Below are 19,851 nucleotides of genomic sequence, written 5' to 3'. Positions count from 1 at the left end.
TAAATGAGGGGAAAAAATGACAGCTTCATACTTCCTGTGATGCAAGCCATCCGTATTGCAGAGTATGTGTTTTGAGACTGTAAAAGTAAACATTATAACTTTGATGTAGGGAAGTTTATATAGTGCAGACGCTTCCTCTTGGGGTGATCTTTATTCAATATCCTGGGATGTGCAGTGCGTGTCTACTGTGCTGCCAGAGGTTACAAACAATCTCATCTTCTCTCCATCAAAACATTAACAGCAGTGTCTAATAATCCCCATCTGGACCTGAGCATTAGTTACTCAATATAACCATTTCGGAGCATATCATGTATTTACTGAATGGGTGCATTCCAGTGTGCAGATCTGCATGCTAGTAAATGCCCTGATGTCATTTGTCACAGTTTAATATGTTTGATTATAAAGCTGGAGAAGGTTAATATCACATCACGAGGCTGATGCTTCTGCTGCTGGAAAGAGCTATAAAGATCTCTGCCTGGGGCAATCAGCTCCGAGAGAAGCTGCTCACCTGAAATGAGACAGCAAGGACACCCGGAGGTAAAACACCCCGTTAAACACTTGGATCAATATTAACGTGACTTCCATTTCATGCTTGCCCAGTTCCAATCACCTAACAATATACCCTGATACTGGGCCGTGGCTGGCTGTAACAGGGCAGGTTATTACAGGCAGAGGGCAGAGACAGAATGTGCTGGCTAAGCTGTCATTGCTGCTAATAGACAACGAGGCAGAGTTTAAGGCAGAGTTTAACCTCCCATCACGCACGCCCATGAATGTACACACTCTCTTACACACATACACACAAGTTGCACAAAAGTGATTAAAAAGGTTACACTGATGCACGGGATTTGCCAATATATCAATTTGATTTAAAAAAAAAAAAAAAAAAGCCTCCGTTCGACATTTGCACTCTCAAAGACTGTTAATTTCAATAGTTCTCAGAAGATGATATATATTCGGTTTCAGCTTGGAATGGAAAAAAAAGATTTCTTAATATCTCAGAGAAAACACTGAGGATTGTGAGACTCTCAGGTGCTGTCAAAAATGATGTGGGCCACTCACTCACTGAAATGTTCTTTGTGAAAAAAAAAAAATCCTACTCACTTTCATTTTCCCCAAGAGAGCTCAAAAGACTGACATTTACTGTGAACACAACAGTGTATGTTTGCCCTCTTCAAACTCAAGATGGTGGCTGAGTGTATATTGTCATATCCTGCTGTCAAACCAGAAACTGTGTATTCAATTTGGACAACCTAGTGGTTCTCCAATAGTCTCAGATTTTAAAGCTTTAATAATGACTCTCAAGGGCCAACTCAAACAAGCCTCTTTGTTTTTCTACTCTGGTGCCTATGCAGCCGGGAACCTACTGAAAAGTTCTATAGACTCCTTGTCATATCCCAGAAACAAAGTCTGGATGTTATGACTAATGGATATCCAACCTCTGAGCCTCTGCACCAGGGTTGTCTGCTAAAGACGGGTCCTATCTTTAATACCATGCTAATTAAAAGTGAATATTCATAGAAAAACACACCGACTGTCAAAGTATATCTAAAACAAAAACTGCCAACTGTCACTGCCAACAAAATCTACTGCAGCTCTAAAAAAGAACAAAAGATCCTTCTCATTTTAACTCATAACAAAACCTGGCCTCCGCTGTGCAACCACATCAAAGCCTGCAGGAAAAAGCCTGAAAGTGCAGCTCACCTCTCAAGGAGAGCAAGCGGGCCATCCGACCACAGGCGATCCCTTTCACTTGACAAGTTTATGCATTATTCTGCTCATTAAAACGCGCACCAGCAGGACTTCAGCAAGTCTTCAGTCCACTACACAAAGGCTCTAATGTCAAACAACATAAGAAAACTGATGAAAAACATATTCTGGTGATTTGATGGCCTAACTAACATGATATGCATTTGTGGCACTGTCTTGAGGATATCTGCCATATAACTCACTAAAGGATTTAATACACATGTATAATGAATTGAGCCAATGCACGATGAAGAGGCCAATGGGCAATGCTAACCAAGAGAGTTAGCAAATGGAGCAACAGAAATGGATGAAATAGCTTTTTTATCTTAGCTCTGAAAACTTTGCAGATGAGGACAGTCATAGTTTTTATACAACATAGCTTAATGTTCCTGTTCTGTGTTACAGCACGGCCTCCGCATCCCTCAGAAACTCCGCTCAATTAGAGTATTTGAGGGACTAAATTGAACTGAATTGAGCGTCAACAGCTACAAAATAATGAGTCAAAAACACACTATAATGATGACCAAATGATGTAAGCTGAAGCCAGAGCTTATTAGGCCTTGTAATATTTGTAACACTAGTTATGAGTGAGGTGAGGATTGTTTGGAACATACTGAAAGTGTGGCTCGACATGAGGTAGCTTATGCTGCAGGAAAAGTTTGAGAGTTTTCTAATGATGTTTTGATATGTTTTACAGGTTTACTGGTATTTACAGGAAAGCAATGGTGATGCAATGCAATGCAATGTGTTTGCTGGTGATAGCAAAGTTTTAACAGCCATAAAAATTCCTAAACAGGTTAAAAACACTAAAGTTGTAACTTTTGTTTACTTGAGTCCCCCCCCTCCTCCCCCACTCCCCACAACAGAATCAACACATCACCAAAACCCCACACAATTAGCTTATGGTACCACCACGAAATCTAAAGCAGGAGGTGCAATTATTGCATGTGTGTCTCATATATGGACCACCTGCAGCTCCGGCAGCAGCTGGCATGTGTTTATCTACAGAGCTGCCATGATCTTCGTACAGCAGCCATGGCAGAGCTAGAGCTGAAAGCAGCCAGATGACATCCTGAGTCCAGCCAACGGTCGGCTTCAGTAGCTCAACACTGAGACACATATGAGGTCAGTGAACATTGAAATCATTATGCATGTGTTGCTGTAAGTCTACAGCCGTTTTAAAAAAGGCTAGCCTGACCACAATGCATCGCCTGTTTTCTATTTTCTATAAAGTTAAAGAGGTGCCTACTCCATTCATTTCAAAATCAATACATTCACCCCTATGCCATTAATACATTTGCCCTGTTATTCAATTACATGCAGGAGAGAAGGGCCAAGAGTATTTAATAGTACTGAGCTGCTTTCCCTTAAAGGGCGGTGTTGCATGACATAAGGAAAAATTGACACAAGGTGGTGGGCAACGCTAAAAGAGTGCCTGGGTCAATAAGTTTCAGACAAAGAGAAGAAAACAACAAAGGGAGAGAGATCTAATTTGTTCTTGAGTATGTGTTATGATGGAATTAAAAAAGCTCAATGAAATGGATGTGTTATGTTCAATTCACAGGACTCATGAATATGTTACCAATAAAAATGACAATTAACTACTCCTATAAGCAATATGCTAAACTATATGGACAAGTGCCCTTTAAATGTTTTTTTCTATAATGCTTTAATGGCAACACCTTTCATCTTCCTAATTCTACCAGATTAAAAAAAAAACTACAGAGAAATGATAAACTCACCATACTCCTGCAGTGACTTGCATGTGATATCTAAATGGGTGGAGCCAAATGGGTTTCTGACAAATCTCCGCCTCCGCCGCAGGTCATCCTCCCAGTAGTCAAGACGCCAGAAGTCGTGCAGCTGACTATGGTAGAGACAAGAAGACAGGCAGGTTAGACAGAGCCCGCACCCCTCAGTGATGGTCTGATTACAGCAGCCACTTCTTTATCAGGGGAAAACATCTTGAGGAGAAAAATCAGGCCACAGATAGTAGATTTATTAGGCTGACTAGTGGCATGCTCTGCAGAAGCCCAGTAATGTTAGCTCTGCTAAAGCCTATAGCATCAGAACAGCAGGGAGCAGCAGCAGCAGCCGCTGCACACATAAATCACAGGCACTCCCATTAACAAATACAGCATCAAATTACAAGTATAAATGGCACAGCTTGCCTCCTTTTTTACAATGTTTTTTAACAAGTCTTGTAAATCAAAGGTAGAAACCTCAACGCAGACAGCGTGGGGTTTAATGATCAGGGTCTTGGGGCGGTTGAGGCATGAGCCTATAAAACAAGCCCCCTCCCTGCATATGTGGAGCCATGATTAAAATAATGTGCTGAAATATTCATTGAAATGATTCCCAGAGCCCTGGAGCAACCCGACAGAAAATTGCATTTTTATTCATTATTAATAACAGCGAATTAGGGTCATAAAAAAAGAGAAAAAGAAGAAAACAGTTCCAGCATGTGGTAACCATCTTTGTAAATGATTATTCCAACATTAGTGAGGACCTGGGATAATTTTATTGCTTGCAGCTAATGCAAACCATTAAGCACCAGGACTAGCATTAGGTTACTAAGTGCTGCTTGTTCCAACTGTGCACTAGCTGGAGCTATTTCAAAGCCTTTATGTTTCCTTTAGAGGAAAATGCAGCAAAAAGAGTCTTGCTTTAATTTACTCTTAACAGGGAAGAGTAATACATAAAAAATAGTGATCATTCAAATAATTGGTGTGCAGTTGACAGTAAGGTAAGATGTGATTACATCAACCTGGCATGAGGTTCATTTTTATTTCATTGTCAGCCAAACGTGAAGAAATATGGCATCACTCACTCTGCTTCATTTTGCTGAACTTCAACAGCTACAGTATGAGGGGAGAACACACAGTTTAACTCATATGGACAGTTTTATTGCTGTTTATTACACAAACATGAAGTACATGATGTAGTAAAACACAACTCGTTATGCTCAAATCTAAATTGTTGTCTTTACCTCTATATTACAGGTAAAATACTAGAAACAGCCTTTCAAAGCTGCAAACAAAGCCTTGGATCTGGTACTGTGTCCAAATCCAAGTAGAGCGTTTTCGGTGTGTGTAAGATACAGTAAAACCTTGGCAGGCAGCCGTCTATTTCATTGTATGGTTTCTGCCCCCTTCCCTGCCACAGTATTGAAGCAGTCTAAACAGATTAAAGTGTTACAGGGGATCACATCACAAAATACAGCCTCCTTGCACCATGAATATAATATCTACAAATGTCAGAAATCAAGAGGCTCAGGAGACTTAGCTGGGCTCTGACAGCAACAAGAGCTCAGTTTCAGTTAAGTATCAATCAAAATTGAGCGTGTGTGTGTGTGTGTATGCACACGCTCTATGCACACAGTATCATGAGCTGCTGTATGCAAACCAAGCCTTAACGCCTTGAGCTTGTCCCCTGTCAATCTCCCTCAAAGCTTAACTGAGGAAAAGAGAGATGTCAGTGGGTGGAAAGGAGAAACCCACGTAAATGATATTGTAAACGCAAGATTACACAGTGTGAAAAATGTAAATCCACTGTAGGCAACTGGGCGATTACTGCTGAAGATTATGTCCCCTAATTCTTAGTGCAAATAGACAGCAGATGCCAGTGGGGGATAAAGCTGCCACTTTGAAGATTTCGTTATAACAGTATTAACTGCATTTGGTGCATTTTATTTGGTCATTTGAGTACAACTTTAGTTTAAGCTAAAAATATCTTCATTTGTCTTTAACAGCAAACAAATGCACAACAAACGAAACCCTCAAGTTACAATGACTGATTAATGAGTTGGATGCCAACGTTTTGATGTCTCTTCCCCTCGTTTAGCAGATGGTTTCAGTTTGAATGTGGTATTCTGCTGTTTGAGTAGGACCTGTGATATTTTAGACTATGTGGTCAGTGCTGGACCGGATTTGGACTGCGCCAAAGTGCCGTGCTAAAGGAACTGCCTCTCTGAGGGTGGTCCGAAAAGTACACAGGAGGACTACAATCCTGATGGAGACTCACAGCTTGGAGCTACTGAGCGCTCAAACAAGGGATTTCTGAGGTGGCACAGAGCCACCAAACAGCTCATCCATGTCTTAAAAGCATGGTGGGAAATGAGGAACAAGCAAGAAATTTAATGGTACACATTTGTGCCATTTAATATACTGCAAAAGCTAACAACCAACCTCAATTTTTCAAGACTGCAGACAATAAATTTTCAGTATAGGTGATAAAACCCAATTCCTTCTTCAGAATCATTAATAGAAAGCTGGCTGCCCGTATTGTCTGTGTAACAACAACAAATTGTCCATCCAATAGCATTCTTTATTAAGCAGAGTTTGTTTGAGACCCCCTTATTTTCCACATCAAATGTGTCTGGCTTCATGACAACCATAAAGAATGGCTGTAAGCCGGCCTCCTAGAAACTGGCAAAATTTATTAGTCCCGTCACCCATCAATCACCCAAATGGATTTCAAACCGCATTTTAAAAGCTAATTTTCCAGCACTGATAACCTACAGGAAACAGGAGCACCATTATTTATGGACACTTCCAGACTTGCTAAGTGCAGTAGGATAAATGTGTAAGAAGACTATCATCTATTCTCTTCTCTTTCAAATAGGTATTTAAAGCACATCTTTCCTCGAGGAGCCAGTGTTGAGGTTTTTGAGGTGCCAGATCACCCCAGTCTACAGGGAATGTGTTTTGTTTGTAAAAGCAAAGAGAAAGCTGACAGGAATAATTCAAAATAAGATGGGGAGGAAAATAAAAATAAAAGGAATGATAACGGAAAGGAAACTATAACATCATTCTAGAAAAGAGAGATACTTTTGACAGCTGACAAGGGCTCATATTGGATTAGAGAGTGATATATTCTTAGTGCTACTGTTATATTAGGGCAGCAGAGACCCTATTTTGTTTCCTCCTATTTTGTCTGATTTTTTGGAGAATGGTATTGGTGTTTGAGTAAAAGGGTAAACTTGAGCCCATGCCATTACCTGGTTTAACGTGCTTGTTTGAGGTCTGAAATGTCTGTCAGCTAAAACAAAACAAAACAAAACAAAACTGTCACGCTCAAATCAGACACTATACAACAATATACATTAAAGATCAGCTACTTTAGAGTGCTCCATACTCACTTTAATTAGCGCAATTGCCTTGTAATGTCATCTTTGCAAATGAAATAAAATCCCTACAACAAAAATAAAATCACTGAAATAAAAAATGAAAGCAGAATGGCTCATTAAAACACGAACAGGGATGAACTGCAGGAAGATGAGGATCTCATGGTTAAAGGTTTCCTTTTTATTCTATTTATGCTCAGAGCAGATTTGTGTGAGGCGGACGGGAGGAAGGACAGGGACATACTGATTCAATAAAACACCATTATACTCCTTTTAAAAGCTTCCATTGGTGACATGAGTAGGGGGTAATTATAATAAATACCAGTAATCAGTGACAATTCTATTCAGAGGCGCAGTGACTGGTTTCTATCACACACACACACACACACACACTGGGACACTGAACACACGTCACTTTTAGAGTAACTCTGAGGACAAGCAGTCTTTTCTTTCAATTTTCGGTTGTCCTAATAGACTCTGACTATGAGTCACAAAGTCCCTGAAGAATTTGTTTGAGATGCAAATGTTGCTCCACCTCAAAGTAGAAATGAAAAAATGAATACAAACTAAAAATGAAAAAATAAATAAATGAATGGAATAAAAACTTGATTAGAAGGTAAAATAAACAAAATACATTGTCCATTTCAACTACCTGGACTAACATGTACCTGCCCAAACAGAATTATTCAGGATATTCTGGCACCATATTCAGCCCAGAAATGTAAGAAACTATTATTATATTACTATTATTTGACCAAATAACTTGGCTTCATTGGACCAGTCTTTTGATCTCGTTAAAATGACAACCAGATATGTGGATCTGTAATGACAGGGATTCCACATGTCATGAAAACCATCAGGCAGCTGGCAGACACTACAAACCAAAGCGAGGAAATGCGAAAACATTGTCTGTCAACCAGCGCATTCTTTTTGGTAAGCATTTTTACGCCACATTCTTCTATATACTGCTGCTAGATCAAAAAACACCAAAAAGAAAAAAAAAAAGGAAGACACTGTATCAAAAAGTGGAGACTGGCAACCATATGGTGATCAGCATCTCTCAGCCCACTGCTTTCAAAGTAACCTATAAACTAAGAAAAAAATACACAGTAATTTCCTCTATAAAAACACATCAAGTTTGATCATGCGTCTGTCGAACGCCAAGTGTTAACTGACTGTATAGCCAACATCATGATCAGATTATCACAGAGGGCTGCAAATGGTACACAAGACTTTCATCTCTTTAATTTCCCCATTTCTTATCATCACTACACTCAACACTGTTGCAGACATGAGGATACCAAGCTAAGATCCAAATGCTTTTAGTTACTGGATATGACGTTTCTTTTGTAGATTGAGAGATAGAGAAGAGACACACTGAGGAATGGTTATTGGACAAAGACAAAAGGGAAACTACACAGCAGCAACAAGATTAACTCCAGGTCATCTGGTGTAATGAAGACAGACGTACGCGATCAGCCGAGGGATGAGGTACTGTACTGTACTGGAGGTGAACTCCCCTGGATCGCCAGATTTGTGGATGCCCATCTTTCATCGGAAATGGGGCACAGTCAGGCAATGCCCGGCTCAATTTCAACACCCGATGAAATTGATGATTGTGTGAATGGGCCTTTTTCCAGAGATAATTAGCACAGTGTGCAAGGTTAAAAGTAGCTCAAGGGAATAGAGCCTGGTGTAGGTCAAGAACAAGTGCCAGTTGAGAGAATATCAGCTTGCAAGAACAAAGCAGCATCATGTTTTAAATAAAATCTAACTAAATGAAGAATAAAAAAAAAAAAACCAACATTACAGCACTAGTGAGCTGTTGCAAATCAGGCTGCATTTTATTGAAGCCTCTCTAGATACCGGACTGAAAAATGACACAGGGTATGCAGAGGACTGGTTCAGACAGAATAGAATAGAAAGTCTCGAAAGTCTGCATGAAATCCATAGCAGAAAGTGGACACTTGGAGGTACATTTTATAGTGAATTCTAGGATGAGGTAATTCTACTATATTCTTACTAATTTAATACAAAAGTAAGTCACTAACATCATACACTGATCACAGGAATGTTAGGATTTACACATAAAAGCAAAGAACGTGCACATTTTACTACTCTAGATGTCAAAAACAATATTTTTGAATTATATCTGATATCCTGCCAGGCTGATTTCTGTTTATACTGTCAGGATGAACCAGAGACCTTGGCCTTTCTTTTCTGCCCCAAAGGGGTCATCAGACCTTGAACCCTCTGAGGCTGTAAGGCCATATACAGGTGCTCCCCCTTTGTGCTAGTGGACTTCTATTAGAATTGATAACCCTTTCAGGCGGGACCAAATACTCGAGGCACATCGTGAGTAAAAAGGCTCATTCTATCACAAAGTTATTATCCACAGGCAGATTGTTACCATTCATCACGTGTGAGAGATGAAACTCACTGTTAGTCAAGGGAAACGGCTGTTTCACCGCCTTGCCACAGATCAATATATGCCGCCATTTTCCTTTCTCCTCTCTGCTACAAAAAAGTAATTATACAGAAGAAATGTTGACAATCAATAGACTAGTCAGGTAAGGTTAAGGTCTGCTGTGGGGGCCAGTGGAGGCTCCTCCGTCAGCTGTCACTGATGCTGCTGATGTGAACATGGACGTCCGCATGGGAACAAAGGGAGGTTTGTCTCCTTCAGCCCCCTTTACATTTCTGTTAGGTTGGTTGTGTCGAAACAATTAGTACCTGAGGAGCGCCGGCGGATGAATGGTAGAGAATGACACAAGAGAGATTCACTGAAGTTCAGATTGTGAATACGCAAGTTAAAATGTCCACAGCATCTAGAAGTGTCCGGGTATCTGTGTATGGCTTTATTAGCGCCACAAGATATAAATGGTGTGAGGCAGAATGCTTTTGAAGATAACTCTACATTTTAATAATGCTGTAAAAACTCACTAATTGATGAAAATAACAAAAGGTTGGTGTGTAAACCTGCCACTGTGTAATTCTAACAGTGCTTTTTAAATTGTTTGAGGAGTTACAGAGTTTCGTTGAGCAAAACAAACATTTGCTGCTTAATTCACTCTTTCAGCAGTTCCTTGCAGTGTGAGAGAGCTGCAAAATGAGAGTGAATTTATAGTATCACAGTGAGGTGGTCCTTTGCTGAAAAAGTGCTGGACATTATTCCTCAACGAATTTATCAGCCTTGTCTTGACATCTACTTTCACTTTAGACGAGCCTGAACTTTATAATCCACTGGCACGGTTCAGAGGTCAACAGCAGAGGGGACCAGAGGGCACGGAAAATCACTCTCTCCCTAGAAAAAACTCTGACATCCAATTTTCAACTTGATTTATCAGTGTAAAGCTAAAATTGATAGTGTGTCATTACTGGGCAGGGAGCTGTCCTGGAGAGATGTATCAAAGCCTCCTCGTTTTGATTTAGCACAGCGGATCAATACAACCCTATACTGTTTCAATTTGAGGAGTATTGATTTTCCTATGCTGACTCTATACAGGGGGACATTCATCATCAAGCAAGCATATAGTATGATCTTACAGGCCACCATAGGGTCTGATCTGGTTATTCTACACTCAGATCACATGACTGCAGAGCAGCTGTTTTTGAGCCTTGCACAGATTATTTCCTCATTGTTGGCGGTTGTGTGTGCTGCGACACTATTTCTTACACTGTTTGCCACAAAGAGAACAACAGCTCAAAACAGAGTGGCCCTCAGAGACACAGATAACCTGCAGATGTCTGTCATTCAGACAAAAATTGATGCATCTAATGGCAGACCAGGTGGTTATATCCATTTAATGAGCACAGTTGCAAACACACACTGGCAGAAGAAAAAATATAAACATATAAGTTATACTAGTTTCTGTCTCCCAGCTGCCTAAGAATAATTTTGTTTATAATATATTCTAAATAAATGATAAATATCCTTTGGCATGTCTCCAGGCAGAACTTAGGAGTAAAAGGCAAAAGCAATTTCTGTGCATGAGGGTGAAAACAAACATTAGCAAGTCTCTCTCTTTCTCTTTCTCACACACACACACACACACAGAAAGACACAGAAAGACACACAGACACATACACATACACACACACACACACACATACACACACACACACACACACACACACACACACACACACACACACACACACACACACACACACACACAGATATAACAGACAGCCACCTCAAAATGCTTGAGGGCTTTATATTTTACAAGAGCAGCATAAATGGGAAAGTTAATGTAGCATTGAATAAGACTAAGCTGTTGAACTGCAACACTGCCTTGAGCTTGTGAGCATATTGCATCATTTTTCTTCACCAGCAGGTTACCATTAAATTTGAATTTGTTGGAAGTTTTGCGGTATCATTTACAATGCACCCACGCTCAATAACCTTTTGTTTCAATGCAAATGCTATGCCTCTGAGAGGGGCTCCATAAATATTTGAACAAGAGCCCAGAATTCAATCCAATAGATTTTGTCATGCTGCTAAGGTTTAGTCAGAAAATGAAAATCTCTACTTGAATACTGTAAACTTCTCAGTCTCAGAAAAAATGTTGCTATAATACTAAACATGCACATGTTCTGTTTCTCTGTAGTAGTTCTGAAATTATTCAAAACAAATTAATGTCCTCTAAAAAACATGAAAAGGACAAAATCAATAATGGCAATAAAAACACATTTGATATCATTAAGTAAATAGACACAGTGCATAATCTCCCATGAATCCATGAAAAAATAAAGCAAATATAGCTGCTCATGACATCTGCTGGTTTGTGTGGAAACTCTTTGAATGTTACTGCAAGTCAAAGACATAAAATACAGCCATAAAAACTAATTACACCAGCTAGAATATTTTGGACAATGGTAAACATGGGTTTAGATATGAAACAAACCCGTTTTCAGTGAACATGGCTGAACATCTGCACTGTATTTTTAGAATTTAATAACAAAACCAAAGCTACTGTTCCGGCAAAGAGGCAAAATTTGTTTTGGCAAATCAGCAGTGGTGGGATGTGTAAAGAGGCAGACTTTCTCTAAAGTCTCTTGCAGAAAGAAAGTACTTGGATTAACGTTTGGGGCCAAGATTTTAAAATTTATTTTATTTTACTGTTCATTTCTGCATCTGACCTGCATCCAGCAATAGTGATTTTTTTTTTTTTTTTTTTTTTTTTTTTTTTACAGACAAAAATTTGTCTCAAAATAAATCCCACTACAGCTTTACCTGGAAGCAGAAACTGAAGCTTCACATTTCTGTCTTTATAGTAATTGCATGTATGCTGTTACATCTGTAACAAAAGATAAATGGTAAATACACACAGTATGTTGTAACACTTCTGTAGCTCTTGATCCTTCCACTCACTCTGCATCTGTGGGACCATGTGGATGAAGGTGAGAGGCAGAGCAGGAGAGCCGGCGGTTATTTTAACAGGGCCCATGGGGAAGTCTGCAACTAACACCAGGTGCTGGGCTGTGTTACTGTGAGGGTCAATGAATGCCTGGACAACACTGCAGAAACACCCCAACCCCCTTCTTCCACCCGAGTATGTCGGACGACCGGCCAATCAGCTGTCCCCAGGGGATTAAGCCACTCCACACTGTAATTGCGTTTGCTGACCCGATCGCTGACCCTATCGGATCCTGGGAAAATGACATTAACTGGTGGCCTATCCCATCACTGCAGAGTTTTGTGAACAGGTAACTTTTGTCCTCTAGGTTGGACCTAACACGAAGCAGCTATGGTTCATGCGAAAGATTTAACGTGGCCCATGTTGGTCTGAACCTGATCTTCACATGTCCAAGTGTAAGACCTTACCTTTGGGCCAGTGTCCCCCAGGCTCCGTGCTTGTTGGTGAGGATGTTGACGATTTTCTGCTTTAACTGATTGGCCGTCACATGGTCTCTGTGTTTAGCAGCACTGATCAGGTGGTCACACATCTTCTCTTCTTCTTTTCTATCAGCGGCATATTGGGCACAGTTGGACTAATTTGAGATTTAGACAAAGAAAAAAGAAAAACAGTGTGAAACCCATTGTATATTAATGGCTTTAGGTGCAGTCGTATCCACTGCCAAAAGTGATATCTGATATTGTGCTAATAGCATTTGAGAATGTTTTACTTGAATAAAGCTACAGTAGTATATACCCTCTAATGGAGCATTTGTCACACTGAAGAATGTTATGGCTTCATTCAACACACTTGAGTGCATAAAGATATTAGTGGACAGCTGAGAGATATATTTCTGCTCCCTTGGAGGAGTGTAGTAAATCATGGCAAGCGCATGAAGGCAGGCCATTCCCTTACTGCGGACAGATGAGGTTCCCTGCTAGGAAGATGTGGATGGTGCTATTAGAAGCGGAGGGAAAATACCCTAATAGATCCACGAAGACTATCAAATGTCAAGGTTTACAAAGCTACAGTGCCATTATATGAAGAAGCGTGTTATTGTTGCCTGATAGGAATGCTGTAAAATGTAAATATGCTGTTATTAAAAAACAAAACAAAATGTACCATAAGAAAACAATGTCTTCTGTAATAACAAAAATAAAAACAAAAATGAAATAAACCATAAAAATATCAATAATGCAATAGCTCAAATAACGTTTGATTAAATACTGAGGAATATCTAAGTGTTAGAAAGATAATATGTGAAAAATGGCCATATTGGTTTTAAATCAATTTTCACAAGTCAGTGCAAGTCTCTAAGTGGCTAAAAGTAATCTAGAGGAGCCGATCTAACTCTAGATTGTCTTACTATGCCACCTGAGGGGAACTCTTGCTAATATTCAAAATCTAATTTGCTAACAGAAGCTGGAAGTTAATCGAATTTCCTGCTTCAAATTTGAATTCTGTCAGATATTATACTTCAACATATTCTTCACGGGGCGGATAACTCAATCTCTGCTTGTCACCTCGCATTACCACGTGATGCTGTGACAAATATCAAATGTTATTTATCACTTTAAAACATATGATGCTTCGCCCTGACACCAACTTAATTGTAAAAATGTCTTATCTGCGTTGTGAATCTTCAATCTTGGAGAGTGGGTAATAAAGTAACGTCAGACCTAGATGAAAAGTGTAGGCTGTCTGGAGTTGGCAGACAGAACGAATGGGGCCAGGTACACTTCCCCCTTCTCCTGACATTGCACATCTAGCCGTCTCTTCCAGTTTATCTAGCAGGTCAAGGATCCTCAAGAACTGTATATCAAGCAGCTGTTTGAGGATGGCTGCTTTTCCCAGATAAGAAACTCATCACTCCTCACATGTACAAGCTGCTAACAGAGGTGGCGGAAGTGCGTGTTAAAGGTTTGTGCAATTACATTATATGTGTGCATGTGTGTGTGTGTGTGTGTGTGTGTGTGTGTGCGTTTTCTGATGTTCTACAATAACCAAACCAACTATTTCTATATTCAATATTTTTTTAGATTTCTTTAGCTTTATATTTTTCTATCAATCTCTGTCTCTAATCTGCTATTTTGCTGACTAACTACTGAAAATACAAGGTCTATATTTTTCTTACTTACTTTCTATACAGATAATTAGAAGAAAATAATGGCTTAACGCTAATTACACTCACAAATAGCTTAAGCTTTGATAGCTTTTCCTTTCATTTCTGAAATGAGGGAGGTTTGATGTGGGTGGGCAAAATACAGACTCAGGAGGTTGTCCCCTGAGTTGGTGGGTAAAAGCTCATCAAAATCCTAAATTAATATTGCTGGCATATCCCCATGCTACCAGTAATTAAATTGCTTCATAAGAACTGCAAGGGTGAGGATTTAGTCTTCATGAGGACACAGAGGGACATGATTACTGAAAATGTATGGCTGTTTTATACTAACATGAGTTGTTTAGAGCTCATCAGAAAATGGGCAAAATATTTTCACAGCGAATGATAAAATTTGAATTCGGAGTAGCAGCGATGTGTGATTAGACTCTTTTGTACAATATTTTGTGAGTAGTTTGACTCTGCGTTTATTATTTCATTTCAGGTTCTATAAAGTATGGCACAATTTATACCTCAAACTCTGCGTGTTTGTGGACGTCCTCCGCTCGCTGTCTGTTCAGGATGAATTCAGCCTCGTTGGCAACCCGAACTATGTGGTCCTTCATGGCATGGCAGAGCAACCTTTAACATCGCAGAGAAAGTTAAATGCAGCAGACATTTTCATGAACACATTAATCATTCATTAGGAAACAGATCATTTTTATTGGCTAAAATCTGTTGTAATGACACCCCTAAGGAAGGAGCAGGGTTGAGGCAAATATAGCTTGTCAGGATGGTGCAACATTCGGCTTGTTGAAAGAGCAGACTAGTAAACAGTATCATTTGTCTGTGTTATGTTGCAAGGCAGCAGGTCAGTGACAGATCCCTCTGTAGCATTAAGGAGGGAATGGAGTGTCATTAGAGCATTGAAGCCTGTCTGGCACGTTCCAGATTGACTGAGCATCCCTTCCCACTGACCAGAACATCAACCCAGTGCCCATATTGCTGACAAGTCGAGCCGTAGATAACTTCTCACATGGCTGGCTCTAGAGGCTCCGTGGTTTCCACCCATATTCACATTTAAATTCCAGTATCTTTAATAATTGAAAACACCGTGGCTATTGTGTGTAGATTACATGCCATTTTACACACCATTAGGCTAGCTTTGTTTTAATTAAAGCGGCCCGTGTTCCTCTCCAGTGCTTGATACAGATTGTAATTTTCCTCCTGTCCCAAGGAGAGGCAGTAATCCCGAGGCTGCATTCATCAGCTGCTATTGCCTCTTTAACTGTTGACAAGCGCTCATTAATAGACAGACGTCCACTGTTCAAAGAGAGAGGCTGACAACGCCAAGCTTTGTTTTCAAACCAAGAATAGATGAGAAACCACGTTGACAAGTGATTTTTGAAAATAGGAAAAAAAGATTCCACACTTCTGCATTAGTATTCTGTTCATGGGAAACACTAACCAATACAAGTATTCACACTTAGCCTTAGATTAGACTGATATAAATGTAGGCTGCCATATAAAATCAGCAACCATCCCAGTTAAAAATTCCTGAAAGTTCAATGCCTGGTGATTGTAAATGTGCTGTAAATGAAAAAACATAACACCCAAACAATTTGGAGACAGAGCTTCTCCAGTCATATCAAACAGATTTGTAGAACTGGTCTTTTTTTAGTTTTGTTTATCTATTATTAAATTGGGTTTCAAACCTTTTCATGTTGAGTGCCTCAAAGCGCCGTATATTTTGTCTTTATCTGAAAACTAGTCAGGGGTCAATATTGTGATCTCTGTAGCTTTTACTTTTAAGGCTTAAAGACACTGTCTTAACAGAGCATTATGCAGCAAATAATACTGCACGGATCTGTATATACTGTACTGCATCCACATGAAAACCACAGGGATACTCGAGAGGATCTAATCAGGGCATTTTATTGTGTTTGATAGCGGCTTAGCAATGAAGCAGTTGCATTATGAAACAGAGGCACAGCGTACAAATACCCGCTGTACGTGTTGTTGCACATTCAGCAGATACAACGTCTGTGTCAGGCACGCTTTGTAAGGCAAACAGATTTACCAGACTCTTGCTACCTCTAGATCTGTCTAGTTAAGCAGAGCAGGTGTGCAGAGACTTGAGTAAGACTGGGAAATTATGTATCTGTCACCAGCACCCTGGACAGCGCCGTGTGGCCCTACTGACTGTAGCTCTTTGTTCCAGGGCCAGTGGGGGACTCGGAGAAGCCTGGCTGGGCTGAGACAAGAGCCTGGGCATACAGTGAGCCTGGGCAGATGGGTCAGCAGATGGGCAAGGGGGCTGAGCCGCCCCTGATCTGTTCTACGGAAATCCCAGAGTCTGGCCGCACCCAGAGACGAGGGGAGGACGGAGGGAGACAGAAAGCGAAACACAGACACTGGGATGCACGCAGTGAAAGAGGCAGAGATAGAGATATAGTAAGGCAGAAAATAAGAGAGGCTGACTGCGCTGTTGTGTCGTCATTCTTACTTCTTCCAGTCACCACAGTCTTATTCATCTTTACCCCCAGCAGAGCAGTCAACAGGGGCAAGAGGTTTAGAGCTAATCTACACCCCTCCACTTAATCCAACAATTTTTTTGTTGTTGCTAGGCAGAAAACTAAAATAAAATAAACCTACTGATAACAGAGGGTGTTAGTAAAGGTCTGCTTGGCTATGTGATTTTTTTATGTATTACAGTGAATGGATACATTACCTTCCCTCGTTAATTAGCTCAATGAAGGCCAGGCCAGCATTCTTCTGAATGGAGTTCTGCCATTCCTGAAATGAAGGAGTTTGTGATCTGTTACTTACAAAAGCAAAAATTGTTTTTGATTTTGGAGAGTACATAGTATGCTAAAAGTTCTGAGAAAAACAGAATATAATTACAGTTATAAGTGATATTAGATCTGGGTTTAATGAAGAAATCATGTCAGAATGACAGTTCACCCACAAAGAGGCAGCAAAGCCAAAAGCTAACACTCATGAAAAAGCACTTTCTTCGTGCAGTTTTGCAAAGCACATTAAAAGTTAAAATGGCAGAGTATCAGTATCAAAATACCCTTTTAATCCAATATGCAACAAGATCTTTCAGAAATGTATCACATTTCACCATCCAAATTGCATATTTCAACTGTAATTTAGATTACATGTCATAGCTTGTAATTCAAGTAGGTAAAGAAAGCATTTAGTTCATATATCCTTTGTGGGAAAAAAAGTGATGGCTATAAAAAGTTGAAATCCTGCACCACATGTGTGACCATCCTTTCTTCCTCTGTGAAAAGATCTGTAAACACAGGAGAGATGTAATTGTGGGATGAAACTATATCCTCTCACTTAAATACAGCCATTTCCTCTGTCCCTTACAGTGACAGATTACTGAGCAGGCTCACTGAGCCCTGCAGTGTGCGCCTGGAAGGGATCCGAGCCTTGGGCCAGAGTGCCAGCACTTGCTGTCTCACAACATGCTCTGGAAATGATTAAAAAGCAGTCTGAGAGCGCGCCTTTCACTGTGGGAAATTCAGCTCTCCTGTACCCTCACTGAGGTGCAAATGGAAGAGAAAACAGAGAAGGCCACAGTTCAAAAGAAGAGGGAAAAACAGAGAAAAATGAAAAGAAAAGATTTCCAGACCCAGGATTACAAACGTATATGCAACTCAAAGCTATTTGTGTATATAGGGAGCTTTAGATTGTGACTATCCAGTTAAAAATTGCAGTTTATTAATATTATTGTTATTTCCAACAGAAGGAATATATGGAGATACATTATCTGTAGTCATACATGCAAAACAGTGATACACACTGTTTGTTCTATCTAAATGTCTGGAGGCAAGATAAACAGCATTTGTTGTGTATAGTACCACAATAACTGACATTGACATTATTATGTATGGGCATGTGTTTTTGTACACAGTTGTCTTGCCTGACACATACCGGTTCATGCAAGAGTACACAGTCTGACCCTACGATGCGTTAAGTCAGGAAGATGGTGCTGACAAACTGCTGAGCATCTGGTCTCCAAATGTTCCCTATGACCCCCTTCCACTGCTACAGTATCTGGCTGGAATAAGCTGTTCTTGATTTGGACAGGGATCATGTACAGCCAGTCTTCTGAGGTTCCACTTGCACCATGATCATGTGACAAAAATAAATACGGAAATCAAGGCAGATGTGACACTCGGGCAATGCCAGGAAAATGGCAGCAGGTCAGTGGAGGTATAGCATGAACGAGTCATATTTGCTATCTAGTCTGGGGTATGCTTGTTGACAGCTGAGATAGCACTTCAGAGGCTCTCTTTTTTCTTGCCTTCTTTTTTTTTTTACTGGAGAACAGAGCTCCCAGAGGAGGCTGCCTTTGATTGCAGAGAAAGTCCTCTGCTACCCATTTGAAGGGAATTAGGCCTGACGTGCACCTCCTTACAAAAGAGATGTGATCCTTGATGTAAATGCAGACCATGACCAAAATGAAGCACCTCTGGCCATTGGAAGTTTGTTTAGTAGCTTGAATAAGAAAAGCTGGGATTTAGAGATGCATTCATTGAGTTTTTGGCCTTTTGGGGGCAGAAGAGCGCCACAACAAACCGGAAAACAGCCTTGACGTTTCGTCAACCTGTTTTGTTGCTAACTTGTAAGCTAATAGTTGCCTATTTACAAATCCAGCAGTTTGGCCAACATTAGCATTCTCTTTGTTTTGTTTCAGGCAACCTGACAAATGTAAGTCTACTTGTCACTCACTTTTTATGTTATGTTTAGGTTTCTACAAATGCTTAACACTGTGTTAGGTGTTGGACAGATTGTATACAGTTAGTTTACCTGAGCTTTTTTGCTGAAACAGCTGCTGCTGCTGGAGACAATGTTGATGAGAGCAAAGAAACTGAAGAATACAGTAAATATGTGTGTAAAACCAAACAATTTGCTAAAAGTGGCAAAAAAAAGCTCCATAACGCTGAATTCTTTCACACAACAAAGGGGAATGTTGGGTAGGTTCACTTGGGGCAATGGTACTATTCCTCCATGTATCTTTGCAAAGCCCATCAGCTTTTTGTGGACCTCAAATCCCATAAGTCCTATCCAAGAGAAAAGCTTGCTGGCCTTGAGAAGATTTTCACTCCTCCTACTTTCATCTTCCTGAAATTCAGCAGGGCACTAAGTATTTGTGGTGTTTCAATCCAGCCTGTCAGTATGCGGGAGCCTTTGCTTTTATCTGCTGTGCTTTGCTCTGTTATACTCTCCACATCTGGAGACCTTCCATCACTAAATCTCTGTGGCTCCACTCTAGATCCCCCCTGTATGTTTAAGCTGTTACAAGAAACAGAGCTGCTTGACCTTTTCATTCAGCTGCCCAGGCTGAGGAGAGACACACAGTGTCTGCAGCCGTGGCCAGCCACACGATGATTGCTGTGATTAGTATGCATAAATAAGAAAAGGCAGATCATTAGCACTAATTTATTCATAAAACTGACAGG

At 40.2% G+C, this 19,851-nt stretch overlaps 1 protein-coding gene across 9 annotated transcripts in view; it reads right to left on the bottom strand.

Moving 5' to 3' along the window:
• Positions 1-19,851, bottom strand: part of LOC130167891 (neurobeachin-like) — a 218,580-nt gene that overhangs the window by 90,986 nt on the left and 107,743 nt on the right. For all 9 annotated transcript variants that reach the window (XM_056374417.1, XM_056374418.1, XM_056374421.1 and 6 more), the window contains 4 exons: positions 17,103-17,167; positions 14,905-15,013; positions 12,702-12,868; positions 3,492-3,616 (listed from right to left, as the gene is read on the bottom strand). In XM_056374417.1, the coding sequence (XP_056230392.1) occupies positions 3,492-3,616; positions 12,702-12,868; positions 14,905-15,013; positions 17,103-17,167 (466 nt within the window). The remainder of the gene's footprint in view (positions 1-3,491; positions 3,617-12,701; positions 12,869-14,904; positions 15,014-17,102; positions 17,168-19,851) is intronic.

The sequence above is a fragment of the Seriola aureovittata genome, chromosome 4 (genome assembly GCF_021018895.1).
Source record: "Seriola aureovittata isolate HTS-2021-v1 ecotype China chromosome 4, ASM2101889v1, whole genome shotgun sequence".
Taxonomy (NCBI): Eukaryota; Metazoa; Chordata; class Actinopteri; order Carangiformes; family Carangidae; genus Seriola; species Seriola aureovittata.
Note: the sequence above shows the minus strand (reverse complement) of the source record. Positions and strands in the feature narration are given on the sequence as shown.